Source organism: Mustela lutreola, chromosome 6, assembly GCF_030435805.1.
Source record: "Mustela lutreola isolate mMusLut2 chromosome 6, mMusLut2.pri, whole genome shotgun sequence".
Taxonomy (NCBI): domain Eukaryota; kingdom Metazoa; phylum Chordata; class Mammalia; order Carnivora; family Mustelidae; genus Mustela; species Mustela lutreola.
In genome coordinates, this window is record NC_081295.1 from 124,519,875 (window position 1) to 124,537,434 (window position 17,560).

Below are 17,560 nucleotides of genomic sequence, written 5' to 3' on the forward strand. Positions count from 1 at the left end.
TGTAGCAATGGTTTTTCAAATTAGAGATGTAATTGTCTGAGGGTGTGTTCACAGAGTAAGTTGAATGGTTTAGAAAAACTGGTATCTGGACTCTGAAGTCATTAGTTTCTGTCCATGTAAGGGATTCTGGACTTTCGAGCAGCATTGAAGACACTGCTTTTATCAGAGAACTAAGGGATGAGAAGCCTAAATTTCAATGCCTTCCAGCCTGCCTCTAGACATTTTGGTGAAAGTGTTTTTCAGTTTGCTGAATTCTTTGACTACATGGCTGGCCCTTGCAATCTTTCAAAAGCCTCAAGATTGAAACAAAAGGGGGGGCGGATGGGAGAAAATAGGATGGGCTCAAGTCAGAGTGACGTGCTTCTTGGGGTTAATTCCTTTGATAGATACTTAGTGTCCACCAATCCAGAAGCTAAGGATACAAAATGAGTAAAAATTGGTTCACCATCTTCAGGATTTTGCAATTTGTTGGAAAATGTATAAGCAGTGGAGTGTGGTAAGCACTCTAATAAGACGTGTATCAAGGTTATTGTTGTTGTTGTTTTTAAGATTTTATTTATTTATTTGACAGAGAGAGAGAGAGAGAGATCACAAGTAGGCAGAGAGGCAGGCAGAGAGAGAGGAGGAAGCAGGCTCCCTGCCTAGCAGAGTCCGATGCGGGTCTCCATCCCAGGACCCTGGGATCACGACCTGAGCTGAAGGCAGAGGCTTTAGCCCACTGAGCCACCCAGGCACCCCAAGGTTATTGTTAATTCACAATGCATTCAACACATTTCTCCTTACCTAAACAAAAAATAAACCTCAACTTGTGTAAGACCTTCGCTATCCACTTAAACAAAGAGTATTTTACGTTTCAGGGCATGATCACAATGAAATCAATTACTTTATTGGGGCGGGGGGGGTTCAGAATTTAGAATTACAGGACTTGTTACAGTTGTTTTTCCCTTACATTGGCTGTAGGAACCTTGGCAGGTCCTGTAACTTCGCAGACTTCAATTCCCTCTGTAAAATCTACTCCCTATTTGATTGTTGTGGTCGGAAAAGTGAGATAATGAATGCAAAAGGACTTCCTAAAGTACATACATAATCCAATTGTTACTATTCTCTTCTTGTCTTAGTATAATGAAATATGATTTTTATCAACCTTCCTCCACCTTTTGAAAGACCTCAACCTTTAAAATAGTTAACAAAACAATTCTCCCTCTTCGCCTACAGATCCTTAGGAAAATGACCTCCAAATGTCCATCAGGGATGTAGTCTCCGGGAGGAAAGGACAGAACTTCCACTTAAAAAAAAGAAAAGAAAGAAAGAAAGCCAAATCAAAAGGAACCGAAGTTCCACTGCGATGGAGAGGCATCAAACGCCACGCCTACGGGCAGTTCTCCAAACTGCAGCCTCCGGCCACGACTGCAACCCGCGCCTCATTTTCGTTTCTCATGAGTCAGCGAACTCCATGTCTGGGAGGACCGAGGAAGGTTCTACCGCCGTAGTAGACGCGTCCGGCGACTGCACTAGTAAGCCCCTCTAGCTGCCAGCGGCGCCCAGACTCTGTGGTCGCGGTTTGGAAATCTGCGCGGGAAGTGGGCAGCGAAGGGTGAAGCAGCGGTGGGCTGTACCTTGGAGCTGCCCAATCGAGGTGCGCCATTTCGTGCGCGCAAGGCAGCCTCGGATTACCGCCTCCCTCAATCAATTTCAAGCGCCCAGGAAAAGCCGCCCCTTTGAGCTGTTAAGGGGGCGGGGGCGAGGCTCTGGCTGGGCCTCTGGGTTGGGAGCTTCGTCAATCGTCAAGCAGCGGGGCTGTGACAGGCAGCAGCAGGAGCCAATCAGCATATCGGCGCCCTCTCGGCCCGCGCTCCCCCGCAACCGGGTCGCGGCCGTTACTGGTGGCGCGCGCGCGGGGACTCAAAGTAGGTGAGTTCTGGGGGGCTTCGTCCACCGCTCCTCGGAAGCCATCTTGGTTCTCTCGGAGGGCGGGGTGGGCGTGCCTTGGGTGCGACTGGGCGGAAGATACTTGGAAGTTTGTTTCTCCGGATTGTAATACTCATCCTTCCTTGACGTCTCTCCCCGAGTTTAGGTATGAAGACGGGGAGTCGTGGGACCTGGAACCTGGAGGGAGCCCCCTGGGGTGGAGATCAAAGATGGTGGCCCACTGGATTGGCTCCAAGGGCCCTGGGCTCCCGCTGAGTTCTCCATTCTTTAGGCCAGAGTTAGCACTATCCCCGTGGACGCGGCCTAATTTCCCTGTCAGCAGCTAACCTCTGCGGTGACATCTTTCGGAGTGATTTCCACCCATATTGTGTTGACTTTTCATCACCTTTCATTTGTCCTTTCATCAGGAGGGCAGGGTTAATTTGACCTTTGGTTTGTGAAGAATGTATCCTGAGCTCTTTGAACAGTACCAGGTGCACAATAGGTACTGTCTTTTTGAGCAGTACCAGGTGCACAGTAGGTACTGTCGAATGAATATGATGGGGCTAGTTCTGCTGCTCCGGTTCTCCAGAGGGTTTGTGAAGGCAGAAATAGAATTAATGGTTACAATATAATGAGAAGGATTAGGGGAAGTACAAGTTCAATGACCAATGGGGACCATGTGGGTACACGAAGAACACTAGAAGGCAAGGAAAATTCCAGGAAAGTGACCTTTGAACTGAATCATAAACTATGGGTAAGAATTGGACCAGAAAACTAGGAATGAAGGGCCAAGGAACTGGCTAAGGCATGCAGGGGTTGGAAACAACAGGAACAGGGTGTTCAGAAATTGGGAAGGTCCATGCGGCTGAAACATAGGCTTTGGTATAGGGGAGCAGGACCTGAGGTTCAGATCATGGAGGGTATTGCGAAGGAGTTGAGATTTTGTTTTATCCCGTGGGCATGGAAAGCCACCAAATATTAAACAGAGACAGTATCTTGGTGATCTTGGGCAAGTTCCTTAACCAACCTATGTTTCAGTTGCTTAGCCTGATAAATGGAATATAATAATAGTAGTTTACAAGGTTCTTGTGAGGATTAAGAGAGTCTGTCATTGTAAAGTAAATAGAGCAGTGCTTCACACATAGCAAACCTCTATGTATGTCAGCTGTTAGGATTCTTTGCAGCTTAGTTTGATCACACTGTGACATTCTGGTAAAATATAAAAAGCCTGTGTTTTGCAGAAGCACATTTATTCCTGTCCTTTCCACCTACCTGCTGTGTTATCCTGAGCAAGTCATTTAATATTTTTAGCTTTGGTTTCCCAAATGCATGCCTCATATGTCTATTATGCCTGACACATAACACAGTGCCCAACACACAGCTGATGCTTGGCAAAGTTTAGCTCCCTTTAAAATGTTTTTTTCAGGGGCGCCTGAGTGGCTCAGTTGTTAAGCATCTGCCTTCAGCTCAGGTCATGATCCAGGGTCCTGGGATCAAGCCCCGCATCAGGCTCCTGGCTCAGCAGGAAGCCTGCTTCTCCCTCTCCCACTTCCCACTTGTATTCCCTCTCTAGATGTCTCTTCTTCTCTGTCAAATAAAATTTTAAAAAATAAAATAAAATGTTTTTTTCAAACTGTGGGTTCCAACCCAGTGGATAGTGGATAGTGAAATCAATTTAGTGGGTTGCAGATCAGCATTTAAACAATAGTGGATGGGGGAAAAAAAGAATGAAAACTGGCAGTGTATTGTATACCATAAGGCTAAGCATTGTTTCTCAAAATGTTCGTCTCTATACGTAAGCACATGCATTTGTATAGTTTGTGTACTTGGGACCTTCTAATATTTATTCCCTCTCCCATAATATTTATATTTATTATAGTCACAAATATTTTTGGAATGTTTCAGAAAGGTAATAACAGGATGCTTGTCAGAAGGAGAAATGTCAACCATCACAACTCTCCAGATTTACCCCAGTTATCAGCCTCCTCTTTAAGGCTGTGTGTGTGGACCTGTGATAGAGTTGATGATAATGCGTTTCCTTCCCAGGTCATGGAGGACACCCAGGCTGTTAACTGGGATGTTGAAGAAGAGGAGGAGACAGAGAGATGCAGTGAATCCTTACCGTGTAGCTTGGAGCCCGTAGGGCGATTGCATATCTTCAGTAGTGCCCATGGACCAGAAAAAGGTCAGAGGTTATTGGATACTAAAGTACTGGTATAGGCCTCTTATTTTTGTGGGGAGGTAGTTGGAGGGTTGTAAGAAGCTTATACATGTTTCAAGGAGATCTGAAAAAATGTTTCACTGGGAATTCAGAGGAGGGGCCTGATTGAGTTGATTGTTTCAGGCAAGTACCCTGGGCTCAGTGGGCTCAGTTTTACTTTGGTAGGAGAAGATGAAGAGATTCATATGAAAATCCAGCATGGTCTGGAAATGGATGGTGGTGATAGTTGCACAACAATGTGAATGTACATAATGCCAATGAACTGTACACTTAAAAATGGTTAAATAGTAAATTTTTCATATATTTCACCACAACAGAAAAAACCCAATATGGATAGATAGGGTATTGACAATGAATAACACTTATTAACAATGAATAACACATTGCTTCTATTCTTCAATACTTAGGTCTTCTCCGGTCTTGTGTATGTATGTGTATGTCTGTGTAAGTAAAGTGACAAGTTTATTAAGTGAAGATATAAGGAAAAGCTCTCAAGAGTAAGGGGGTCCTGGAGCCCCTGCGTAGCTCAGTGGGTTAAGCCCCTGCCTTCGGCTCAGGTCATGATCTCAGGGTCCTAGGATGGAGCCCTGTATCAGGCTCTCTGCTCGGTGGGGATCCTGCTTCCCCCTCTCTCTCTGTCTGCCTCTCTGCGTACTTGTGATCTCTCTGTGTCTCTGTCAAATGAATAAATAAAATCTTAAGAAAAAAAAAAAAAAAGTGAAGGAGTCCTGACAGGGTTGACTGTCTTTTGTTTTTCTTATGTGTGTGGGGATCTTGAGTTAGTAGTGGAGTACTTAACGGAATATTTTCCTGATAGCAGGCCAAGACTCAAGCTTTAACTTATCTGCCTCTTTAATTCTTAGATTTCCCCCTGTATCTCGGGAAGAATATGGTGGGCCGAATGCCTGATTGCTCTGTGACCCTACCCTTTTCATCCATCTCCAAACAACATGCAGTGATTGAAATTTTGGCCTGGGACAAAGCGCCTGTCCTCCAAGATTGTGGCAGCCTCAATGGTACTCAAGTCCTAAGGCCTCCTAAGGTCCTAAGCCCAGGGGTGAGTCACCGGCTGAGGGACCAGGAGTTGATTCTCTTTGCTGACTTGCCCTGCCAGTACCATCGCCTGAATGTCCCCCTGCCCTTTGTTTCCCGGGGCCCTCTAACTGTAGAAGAGACACCCAGGGTACAGGGAGGAACTCAACCCCAGAGGCTCTTGTTGGCTGAGGACTCAGAGGAGGAAGTAGGTATGTCTGTGTATTGGGAGGGTGGGTGAGAAGATGGAGATGGTGAGTATAAAACAGTCAACTTACTCCTTTCTACTCTTGACAGATTCTCCTTCTGAAAGGTGTGTGATGAAAGGACCAAGGACCTCCCCTTTGGCAGCAGTAGTTCCAGAGAGGTGAGTGCCAAAGGGCCAGATACTTGAGTCTTCAAAAGGAGGAGGAACCAGGGACTGTAGGATCCATCTGCAAGAGATGCTTATCATGAAAGTGGGGAATCGCACATACTCTTTCACTCAGATGAACTTTGATTGAACACCTCTGATTGTGCCAAGTAGAGAACTAATTGCTGGAGAGAGGAAAGAAAGCACCCACAAAAAAACAAAAAACAGCTACTGCCTTGTGTCTGCCCTTATGGGGCTCATAGCTGAGCGGAGTATTCCTTCTTGGGAAACGGGTGCTATAGACTCTTTCCCTTCTCTTCCCTTTGCAGTGATGAAGAAGGACCTTCTCCTGCCCCAGATGGCCCTGGGCCACCATTTGCCTTCAGCCTGGACAGTGACACAGATGAGGAAGAAAGTCAGCATCCAGCAGCAGGAGAGGCCTTCTTAGCTGCCAGAAGAGGCTCCACTGCAGAGACAGAACAGCCTACAGCTGTGGCAACTGAAATCCAGCTTGAAAAGGATCAGTGTTCAGTGAAGGAGAGGAACAATGGCACAGAGGTTGAGAGGGATGCAAGGAATGGGGTGGTCCCACTTGGGGCCACTCTGGCAAGAAACCAAACTGCTGAGGAGGACAGTGACACAGATATGGATGAGAGCAGGCCTGCTGAGGTCCTCTGGAAAAGGGCCCAGCCTTCTGGCTTCACAGACAGTGATACTGATGTGGAAGAAGAAGGGATCCCCGCAACCCCAGCTGTAGTTCCTACGAAGAAGAGGCAAATCCTCCACGAAATTAGTAAAAAGATTCCTCAGGCACCTGCTTTGGTACATCTGCAGGAGAGCCCAGCCAATAATGATACAGATGTGGAAGAAAGTGAGTTCCAACTGGCAGTCCCTCCGGAGAGAAACCAAGCCTCCGTGGTGATTGACAGCAATACAGATGATGAGGAAGAAGTCTTAGCAGCACTCACTTTGGCACATCTGAAAGAGAGCCAAGCTGATACATGGAACAGAGGTACTGATGTGGAAGAGAGCAGGGCCCAACCTGTGGCTCTTCTGGAGCAAAACCAAACCTCTGCTGGGAGAGACAGTGACACAGACTCGGAGGAGGAGGGGCTCCCAATCGAAAAGAAAGGAACTGTTCCCAAGTGTCATATAGACAAGGCATATTCAGAAAAAAGGCAGTCTCCTCTCCAAGACTGTGATCTAGGGGTGGACGAAGATAAGAGCTCACTTGGGGCCCATCTGCAGAGAAGCCAAGCCTCTGCCACAGTGGACATCAACACACAAGTGGAGGAGAAAACCCTATCAGGACCAGCCGTTACACTTGTGGAGAAGCATCAAGTGCCTATGGTATGGACAAATCAAACAAATGTGGAAGTAGAAGGGGGCCAAGCAAAGCTGCCTGTGATGCATCTAGAGGAAACCCAGCCTCCTCCCCCTGGGGACTGTGAGACAGGTGCAGAAGAGGGCACATCCTTAGCAGCCTCAGTGGTGGCAGATACAGGAAAGTGCCAGCTTCCAGCAGAAGGGGATGCTGGGATGGAATGGGCTGCAGCTGTTCCTGAGCAAGAGAGAGCTCTTGAGGCAAGGGCCCAGGGTGAATCCCTTGTGTCACAGGTGGAGCAGGATCTTCTCCCTGTCTCGAGGGAGAACCTTACAGATCTTGTGGTGGACACAGGCACTTCAGGGGAACCCATCCAGCCGCAGAGAGAGGGAGCCCAAACCCCTACAGAAAGGGAGAGAGAATTACATGTGGACAGGACCAAGGACTCTGGGGACAACCATGGTGGTAAGTGCTGGACTTCCTCCCTTGACTCCTTAAAGAAAGAATGCAAAAATAACAATAATAAATAAATAAAAGAATGCTTATAGGGTTTCCTAGTCTATTTGAGCTGCTATAACAGAATGCCATAGGCTGGCTGGTTTATAAACAACAGAAATTTTTTCTCATAGTTGTGAAAGCTGGGAAGTCCAAGATCGGAGTGCCAGTATAGTCATGTTCTGCTGAAGACTACTTCCTCTTCATAGGCAGCTATCTTCTCACTGTGTCGTCACATGGCAGAAGGGGCACAAAGGGAATTCTGGGGTCTCTTTTACAAGGGTACTAGTCCCATTCATGTGGGTTCTACCTTCATGACCTAATCATCTCCCAAAGAACTTACCTCCTAATAAAATCACATTGGAAATTAGGTTTCAACATACGAATTTGGGTGGGGATATAAACATTTGGTCCATTACAGAGGGCTTGGGGCTAGGGAGAAAATGGTAGAGAAAGAATAAGGAAGTGTCAGATAAGACTTTTTTTTTTAAGGTTTTTTTTTTTTTAAGATTTTATTTATTCATTTGACAGACCACAAGTAGGCAGAGAGGCAGTTAGTGAGAGAGAGGGAAGCAGGCTCCCTGCCCAGAACCGCAGGATCATGACCTGAGCCAAAGGCAGAGGCTTTAACCCACTGAGCCACCCAGGTGCCCCTTTTTTAAGGTTTTATTTATTTGTCAGAGAGAGAGCAGCAGGCAGAGGGAGAAGCAGGCTCCCCACTGAGCAAGGAGCCCAACAGGGGGCTTGATCCCAGCACCCTGGGATCATGACCTGAGCCGAAGGCAGACAGTTAACTGACTGAGTCACCCAGGTATCCCCAGATAGGACTTTCTATTATCTGTCTTATATTTTCCCCTCTCAGATTCTGAAGACTTGGACCTACAGGCTACCCAGTGCTTTGTGGAGAGAGAGAATCAGAGCCCAGAAGGTAAGGACATCCATGTCATATGGATCTTGGCACAAGTGGGAGCTGGGAGCCTAGACTGGTGGTCCTTGAAGGTTGTGAATACTGGTGTGGGGAGGCCAGGAGGCCAGGAGTGGGAGCCCAGAGTTCTCTGGAGGAGCTATGCTTGAGCCAGCTTTTTTTGTCCAGCAGTCCAGAGCATGGAGGATGAAGCTACCCAGGCCTTCCTGGTTACTCTACCCCAAGACCCTGGCCCTTCCTGTTGCAGTTTCCAGGCCCCAGGTATAAGAAATTCTAGCCTTCATGCCCCTAACTTGGCATCATTGCTTTTCCCTCATGTTTCTTTCATAATCTTTGACTCTTCTGCTAATGTTTCTCCATCTCCCATCTTTTTTTTTTTTTTTTAAGATTTTATTTATTATTTGACAGAGAGATCACAAGTAGGCAGAGAGGCAGGCAGAGAGAGAGGAGGAAGCAGGCTCCCCACGGAGCAGAGAGCCCGATGTGGGGCTCAATCCCAGGACGCTGGGATCATGACCTGAGCTGAAGGCAGAGGCTTAACCCACTGAGCCACCCAGGTGCCCCTCTCCCATCATTTTTAAAGAGGCTGCTATGAGAACTTCTATGCACATGTGGGGTCTTAACTTAGACAAATATTAAATGTAGTAATTGTCCTCTTTATTCCAAGCCTTCCTTTAATAATCCACTTAGGTTTATTATTCATGAATTTTTTCTTTGAAAGATTTTATTTATTTATTTGAGAGAGAGAGCGTGCACACGCGCACACCCACATGAATGGGGGAGAGGGGCAGAGGAAGAGGGAGAAGCAAACTCCTCGCTGAGCAGGGAGCCTGATGTGGGGCTCAGTTTCAGGACCCTGAGATCATGACCTGAGCTGGAGGCAGATGCTTAACTGACTGAGTCACTCAGGCACCCCTGTTATAAATTAATTTCTCTTACTCTTTTTTCAACCTATTAAATTTTCAATCTGCATTTCTCTCTCTCTTTGACTCTTTGCCTCCAGGTGCCCTGGATGAGCCATGGGAAGTCTTGGCAACACAGCCATTCTGTCCGAGAGAGTCTGAGGCCTCTGAGCCCCATCCCATTGCTGCCCATCTTGATGCCCATGGATCTTGCCCCTCTACACCCAGGACACCACCACAAGCCCAACATCCAGAGATCCCAGTTCATGAAGAGGCACTGGGGACTCAAGGCAGAGGGATGCAGACTGTGGAGAACGACATGGGTACACCAAGGGAAGCAGCAGAGGGGGTGACCCCTGAGAGAGGACTGTTGAACAGGGAAACCAAGAACCTGCCAGCAGAAGAGAGAGAAGATGTTATAGGAGAAGAAGAATTAACCAGAGGGAAACAGATGTTAGCTAGAGATAATCAGGGACAAGAGTCTGACCAAAAGGTAAAAAGTGCAAGTATTGAAAGGAATACGGAGACTTTAAACATAGAAATTGAGATCCCCAGGGAAGTACAAGAGGAAGAGATAGGAAAGCAGACTCTTGCAAGAGAAGTATTTGAGAGAGAAGCAGAGAAACTAGTACTAGAGAGAGAAGATGAGCCAAGTGGATTAGGCATTGAGGTACCAGAAGAAAAACTGGAGAGCGGACCACAGAGAGGGGAAACAGAGAAAGGGAGCCAGGACCAGGAAGGGCAGGCCTCCCATCTAACACCAGAGCCTAGAGCAGGGACGGGAGACCATCAGGGACTCACTTCAACCCCAGGAGCTTCTGGGAACCAGTCAGATGGAGCCCCGATAAGCCCCAGGAGGCAGCAGAGAGGTAAGTGAAGGCAGAGGGAAACCCAAGATGGTACACAGCCCCTGTGCTAATCAACCCCTAAGTGTCTCGACTCTTAGACCTCAGCTCCACTTGCTTTTACTTTCTCTCTAGGCCACTGGACTTACAAGATGCCACCTGCTGAGAAGGCCTCTGCGGTGAGAGCTGCTTTTTCTACCTCTTCACTGCCCCTTCACCTGACCTTGCTTTAGTCTACTCCTCCATCTTCCCGATTTTCTTCGGTTGTTACCACTCCTTAGTTGGCTTCTGTGCCTTTCCTTTCAACCTGTCATTTTCCATATCTGTTTCCCAAGTTCTATCTCCCTCTGTCTGACTCAGAACGTCCATTTTTTCATGTCTTTTCCCTTTTTCCAACCATCCTTTTATTATCATCATCTATCTGTGGAGAACACTGCTGGCATGAGGAAAGGTGTGTGAGAATGAGGACTGCTCCCTCCCTAGGAAGTTCCCAGTCTCATGGAAGGGAGATCATAGATAAGTGAAATGCCAGGAACACACTCTAACCATAAACAAGTATTAAGAACATATCCAAGTACTGTCTCTCTTCTCTCTGCCTCTTCTTCCCTCACTTGCTTCTGTTTCTCTTCAGGGTGATCAGGAATCTGCAGATGCTTGTCTGCCTCCTGCAGTGCCTGAAGCCTCAGCCCTCCACCACAACTCCCTCCTCTCTCAGAGTCAAAAACATCCTGTGCCCCAGCCCTTCCATTCTCCCTCTCCATCTTCTTTAGAGCCCATTCCCAGAACCAGACAAAATGGGAATCAGGAAGTTCCAGAGACTACCTTGTCCTCAGACATGGAGCCTCTCCACTCAAAATCCAAAGTCAGGCTCCAAGGGTCCTCCAGGAAGACACCCTCTGCAGTTTCTTCTTTAGCCCTTGAACCACACTCTACCATCCCCACAGACCAGCCCCTCAGTCCTGAGCTCACATCTCGGGTCACTCGGGGCAGGACACGTAGGTCCTCTGTCATGACCCCTGAACTAGTTGTCCCCACAGCCCCTGAGCTCCAGACTTCCACCTCCAAAGACCAGCCTGTCATCCCTGAGTCAACATTGCCGGTCACTCGGGGTAGAACAAATAGGTTTTCTGTCAAGACCCCTGAACTTGTTGTTCCTATAGTCCCTACAGTCAAGCCTTCCACCTCCAAGGAGCAGCCTGCCGCTACTGAGCTCATATCTCAGAGCAGGACCCATAAATCTGTCAAGACCCCTGAACCAGTTGTCTCCACAGCCACTCAGGGAAGGGCACATAGGTCTTCTGACAAGACTCCCAAAACAGTTATCCCCATAGCCCCTGAGCTCCAGCCTTCTACTTCCAAAGACCAGCCTGTCACCCCGGAGCGCACATCTAGGGTCACTTGGGGCCGTACACGTAGGTCCTCTATCAAGACTCCTCAACCAACTGTCTCCACAGTCCCTGAACTCCAGCCTTCCACCTCCAAAGACCAGTCTATCATCACTGAGCCCATATCTGGGGCCACTCACAGCAGGACATATAGGTCTTCTGGTAAGACCTCTGAGCCACATGTCCCAACAGCTCCTAAAGTCCAGCCTTCCATCGCCACAGACCAGCCTGTCACCCCTGAGCCCACATCTAGGGTCACTTGGGGCAGGACACGTAGATCCTCTGTCAAGACTCCTAAACCAACTGTCCCCACAGTCCCTGAACTCCAGCCTTCCACCTCCAAAGACCAGCCTGTCATCACTGAGCCCACATCTGGGGCCCCTCACAGCAGGACACATAGGTCTTCTGGCAAGACCCCTGAGCCAGTTATCCCAATAGCTCCTGAAGTCCAGCCTTCCATCCCCACAGACCAGCCTGTCATCCCCAAACCCACATCTCAGGGCAGGACACCCAGGTCTTCTATCAAGACCCCTGAGCCAATTGTCCCGACAGCCCCTGAGCCCCAGCTTACCACCCCTGGAGGCCAGCCTGTCACCCCCAAACGTACATCTCGGGGCAGGACACCTAGATCTTCTAGCAAGACCCCTAAATCAATTGTCTACACAGTCCCTGAGCTCCAGGCTTCCACCCCCACAAACCAGCCTGTCACCCCCAAACTCATATCTCTGGCCACTCGGGGCAGGACACAAAGATCCTCTATCAAGACCTCTGAGCCAGTTGCCCCCACAGCCCCTGAACTCCAGCCTTCCCTCTCCACAGATCAGCCTGTCACTCCTGAGCCCACATCTCGGGCCACTCGGGGCAGGACACATAGGTCCTTTGTCAAGATCCCCCAACCAACTGAGCTCAGAGCCCCTGACCTTGAATCTCTCACCCCCACAGATCAGCTGGTCACCCCTAAGGCTCAGGGTTTTCAGGGTAAGACACTCAGGTCTTCTGGAATAAGTGCTGGGCCAGTTCTTACCACCCCTGAATTCCAGTCTCCTGTCCCCACAGACCAGCCTCTTCCCCCTGAGCCCATCTCTCAAGCCAATTGCAGCAGGAAGCTGAGGGCCACTAGGAAATATGGGTCCCTCACAGCTCCCATTGTCTGTGAGCCGTATTCTGCACTCCCTGAATCTAAATCTCAGTCCTCAAGGAACCAGAGACAAGGGGCAGTGAGAGTAGTTGAATCCCTCAGGACCACACCCAAGCCTGCCTTAGCCCAGCTTCCTGAGGCCCCCACTCATGCTACCCAAATCCAAAAGGTAGAGGGAGCAGGCAGATCAGAGTTCACCCCAGAGCCCCTGCCTAAGGCCTCTCAGAGCTGCAAGAGGCCTTTGGCTACTGTAGATTCACCCCCACTTCAAAAACGGCTCCAAAGAGGGGAAGTCACCCAGAAGACAGTGTTCCTCAAGGAAGAGGAAGAAGATCCAATGGAGAGGCCAAGGAAGGAAGAGGTAGGGAGAGGGCCGGGCCTATGAAGCTAGGAAAGGGCTTAGAGACTCAAGAAACCCCCAGCAAGATCTTTCTCAATCTCAGGATGTAGTGGCTCCAGGACCAGGCAAGAGAAAGAGAGACCAAGCAGAGGAGGAGCCCAAGGGACTACCAAGCCGCAGCCTTCGACGCACCAAACCTAACCAAGAGTCCACAGCCCCCAAAGTAGGAGAAAAAAGGCATGGGGCTTGGTGGGAGACAGACAAGGGAGGATGGGAGGAGACCTTAGGGGTTTGGAGACAGGCGCAGATGGTACAGGTTGCTGTGACCAGCTCAGGTTAACCCCTCCACAGGTACTTTTCACAGGAGTGGTGGATGCCCGTGGAGAGCGGGCAGTGTTGGCCCTGGGGGGGAGTCTGGCCAGCTCAGTGGCAGAGGCTTCCCACCTAGTGACTGATCGAGTCCGACGCACAGTCAAGTTCCTCTGTGCCCTGGGGCGGGGGATCCCCATCCTCTCCTTGGACTGGCTGCACCAGGTGAGAGTCTAAGAGAGGACATACCATCAGAGGTCACCGATGGCAGAAGAGCTGGGTGGTGGGCTGGGCTGAGCTTTTGTGCTCACTGGTACTGTCCTTAGTCCCGCAAAGCTGGTTGCTTCTTGCCCCCGGATGAATATGTGGTGACTGATCCTGAGCAGGAAAAGAACTTCGGCTTCAGCCTTCGAGATGCCCTGAGCCGGGCTCGGGAACGAAGGTTGCTGGAGGTGAGAGGCTATCTTCTGCCCTGTGCTTCAGCCTTCCCTCCAGAGGCGCCCCAGCTATTCACTGCCTGTCAGGGCATACATTTATGACCTCCACCATTTTCTTCCTCTTAGGGCTATGAGATCCACGTGACCCCAGGAGTCCAGCCCCCACCACCTCAGATGGGAGAGATCATCAGCTGCTGTGGAGGCACTGTACTACCCAGCATGCCCCGGTCCTATAAGGTATGAGTGCTATGTTCTGGATCTGGTGAGGTGGCAGTTAAAGAGGTGGCTGGGGGGTGCCTGGGTGGCTCAGTGGGTTGGGCCTCTACTTTCGGCTCGGGTCCTGGGATCAAGCCCTGCATTGGGCTCTCTGTTTGGCAGGGGGCCTACTTGCCCCCTACCTCTGCCTGCCTCTCTGCCTACTTGTGATCCCTGTCAAATAAATAAATAAAATATTTTTTAAAAATAAAAAATAAAGCAAGTAAAGAGGTGGCTAGAACGGGAAAAGGTTGGAGAACCAAACATGGACAGGAACACAAGAAGTAAGAGGGTGAAGGGAAGCTCTGTAGTATGTAAAGGGATAGGAATGAAGAAGTCTGCTGATTCCGAGGGATTTATTTTTATTTATTTATTTATATGATAGAGAGAGAGAGAGATCACAAGTAAGCAGAGAGGCAGGCAGAGAGAGGAGGAAGCAGGCTCCCTGCTGAGCAGAGAGCCCGATGCGGGGCTTGATCCCAGGACCCTGAGATCATGATCTGGACCAAAGGCAGAGGCTCAACCCACTGAGCTACCCAGGCACCCCCCTGAGTGGATTTATTTTTATTTTATATTTAAAAATTTTTTAAATATATGCAAAGGGAGAGAAAACTTCCATTATCAGTGAACCTCCCATATATCAATCACTCAGATTTAACAAGGTAGTTTAGACTTTGCTACATTTTCTCCATTTATCATTTTGTTCTTTGCTAAATTATTTTTTTTAAAGATTTTATTTATTTATTTATTTGACAGATCACAAGTAGGCAGAGAGGCAAGGCAGAGAGAGGGGAAGCAGGCTCCCGGCTGAGCAGAGATCCTGATGCAGGGCTCGATCCCAGGACCCTGAGATTATGACCTGAGCAGAAGGCAGAGGCTTTAACCCACTGAGCCACCCAGGCGCCCCTGCTAAATTATTTTAAAGAAACTGCAAACTTCGTATTATTTCTCTCTATATACTTAAAGTATACTTTCTGAGATACCATGCACTTTGTTTTCTCTTTTCTTTTCTTTCTTTCTTTTTTTTTTTTTTTTTTTTTACATAATCACAACGCCATTATTGATCCATAACAAAATTAACAATAGTTTCTTGGTCATTTTCTTACATTCCATTAGCCAGATCTCACTAGTTGGCCAAAAATGTCTCTTTATTATTTTTTTTTTTTTAAAGATTTTATTTATTTATTTGACAGAGATCACAAGTAGGCAGAGAGGCCGGCAGAAAGAGAGAGAGGAGGAAGCAGGCTCTCTGCGGAGCAGACAGCCCGATGCGGGGCTCGATCCCAGGACCTTGGGATCATGACCTGAGCCGAAGGCAGAGGCTTTAACCCACTGAGCCACCCAGGCGCCCCCAAAAATGTCTCTTTAAAATTCAAGTCAGGATTCAGACAATTCCCATGTATTGCCACACTTGCATATCTTTGATTCTCTTTTACTCTAGAAAAGATCTTCCCCAACCCACCTAACCTTTTTTTTATTCCATTGACTTCCTACAGAAACCAGGTCAGTTGTTCTTTAGAATGTCTAAGTCTGGGTTTTTCTGTTTGCTCCTTTGTTGTGTAATTTATGTTGTTCTTTTACATTTCCTGTAAACTATTAAATTTAAAAAGATTGAATAAATCCAGGTTTAGCTTTTCTGGCAAGAGTACTTCTAGCAAGTATGCTTCATATCAGAGGTCTATTTCAGTGATGCTGAAACTGATTAGTAGATTCTGAACCTACTTCTAGGATTCTTTTTCACTCCTGACTTTGTCTTTGCTCTGTCTTTCCCCAGCCTCAGAGAGTTGTGATTACATGCTCCCAGGACTTCCCTCGATGCTCTATTCCGTTTCGGGTTGGGCTGCCCATCCTCTCACCTGAGTTCCTGCTGACAGGAGTGCTGAAGCAGGAAGCCAAGCCAGAGGCCTTCATCCTCTCCACTTTGGAAATGTCATCCTCCTGAAAATGTAACCACAGTACTCTTTTCCCTCCTAGACCAGTAAATAAAGTGTTAGAAAATATTTGGAAGAAAGAACCTAGGGTTTTAGATAGGTTTTGGATATACTGACCTGATTTGTCTTGGAACATGGGGGGGCTGAAAAGGTTTACGGGTAACCAAAAAGATAGGGAGATTTAGAGCCACAGATTTCTTAAATAACCACTTAAGAGTTGGGTAATCCCATACTCATCTCTTAAGTGGCTACCCTTAGCAGGACTGATGTACTTAGTGCTATGAGGAACACACAGTGTCCTGCCTCCTGTTTGGAAACAAACCATTTCTCTTCCTCTTTTACTGGGATTCTTACTCATCTTCTGAAAGATAGTGGAAAGAATTTTAGTGTCAAGAACTTAAAGGGATGCTTGGAGTGGGTAATTTAAGGTTGGATTATGGAACGCTCTAAAATATTTTCCTTTCTTCTCACTCGATCTTGTTAGAAGCGTTCTTTAGCTTTGACTTTGAGCAAATTGCTACATTTTTCTGGCCTGCTTTTCCAGTATTTATAAAAATTAGAGCTTAGGTTTAACCTCTGATAAATAAATATTCACTCTGTGCCTTATGGTGTAGTGCAGTTTCTTTTAACATACCTGAAATTTAAATTTTACTTATTTTATTTTTAAAGTAAGCTCTGTACCCAAAATGGGGCTCGAACTCACAATCCTGAGATCAAGAGTCTCACGCTCCACCAACTGAGCCAGCCAGGTGCCCCTTAAATTTAAATTTTAAAAGTTGGTTGATTACAATGATGGGGAGAAATTGGAACCTTTATTATACATTGCTTCTAGGAATATAAATGGTTCAGCTGCTGTGGTAAGTAGTCTGACAGTTTCCCAAAAAATTAGACATAGAATTCCCAAATGACCCAGTAACTCCATTAGTAGGTATATATGCAAAAGAATTAAAACTTGTGTTCAAACAAATACTTGTACACAGTGTTCATATCAGCACTTAACATGAGTCAAAAGGAAAAAACAAAAACAAAAAAACAAGAGCCAAAAGGTGAAAAAAAAATGTTCATCAGCAGTTGAATATAAATACATGTGGCATATCCACACGATGGACTATTATTCATCCATAAAAGATGGTGAAGTACTGATTCATGCTACAGTGTTTTGAGGATGAACCTCAAAGCATTATGCTAAGTGAAAGGAGCCAGACACAAAAAGTCACCTGGGATGATTCCACTTACATGAAATACCTAGAATAGGTAAATGCATAGAGACAGTAGAGTGGTGGTTGTCAGGAGCTGGGAGAAGGGGAAAATGTGTGCAGGGTTTTATTTTGGAATGCTGGGGTTTTACTTTGGAACTTGATAGAGATGGTGATTACACAGATTATGAAGGTATTAAATGTCACTAGATTTTTCTCTTTAAAATAGTTAATTTGGGGGGCGCCTGGGTGGCTCAGTGGGTTATGATCAGGTTATGATCTCAAGGTCCTGGGATCGAGCCCTGCATCGGGTTCTCTGCTCAGAGGGTGCCTGCTTCCTCCTCTCTCTTTCTCTCCCTGCCTCTCTGCCTACTTGTGGTCTCTGTCAAATAAATAAATAAAATCTTTAAAAAATATATTTTTTGGAAATAGTTAATTTTGTTATGTGAATTTCACTTTAAAAAAAGATGGGTGATTAGTTTGTGACTTTTCTGCAAGTGAATTATACTTAAGTTTGTAAAACTTTGGTGTAGTAGAATGAGCACAAGCTTTACTGACTTTT

The 17,560-nt window shown here is 47.2% G+C and overlaps 1 protein-coding gene across 8 annotated transcripts; it reads left to right on the top strand.

Annotated features, from left to right (window-relative positions):
• The first annotated feature begins 1,297 nt into the window (after positions 1-1,297).
• MDC1 (mediator of DNA damage checkpoint 1) lies at positions 1,298-16,408 on the top strand. 8 transcript variants are annotated; one of them, XM_059179026.1, is made up of 16 exons: positions 1,308-1,911; positions 3,958-4,096; positions 4,996-5,376; positions 5,462-5,531; positions 5,846-6,866; positions 7,134-7,305; positions 8,198-8,263; positions 8,429-8,521; positions 9,264-10,031; positions 10,143-10,186; positions 10,639-12,891; positions 12,974-13,093; positions 13,222-13,404; positions 13,506-13,631; positions 13,743-13,853; positions 15,646-16,408. In XM_059179026.1, the coding sequence occupies exons 2-16, from the start codon at positions 3,961-3,963 to the stop codon at positions 15,811-15,813; spliced, it is 5,712 nt and encodes a 1,903-aa protein (XP_059035009.1). In that variant the 5' UTR covers positions 1,308-1,911; positions 3,958-3,960; the 3' UTR covers positions 15,814-16,408. The 8 variants fall into 8 exon arrangements, with proteins under 8 accessions (XP_059035008.1, XP_059035012.1, XP_059035004.1 ...); XM_059179025.1 differs by lacking the exon at positions 15,646-16,408 and adding an exon at positions 14,628-15,507 and having other exon boundaries at positions 1,298-1,911; positions 5,846-7,305; XM_059179021.1 differs by having other exon boundaries at positions 1,306-1,911; positions 5,846-7,305.
• The last annotated feature ends 1,152 nt before the right edge of the window (positions 16,409-17,560 follow it).

What these genes read in the sequence shown, in the direction of transcription:
- MDC1 (XM_059179021.1), top strand. Translation starts at nt 3,961, where the DNA reads ATGGAGGACACCCAGGCTGTTAACTGGGATGTTGAAGAAGAGGAGGAG. An exon ending in CCTTGGACTGGCTGCACCAG is followed by an intron (nt 13,405 to 13,505) that starts GTGAGAGTCTAA and finishes TACTGTCCTTAG; the next exon opens with TCCCGCAAAGCTGGTTGCTT. An exon ending in GGGAACGAAGGTTGCTGGAG is followed by an intron (nt 13,632 to 13,742) that starts GTGAGAGGCTAT and finishes TCTTCCTCTTAG; the next exon opens with GGCTATGAGATCCACGTGAC.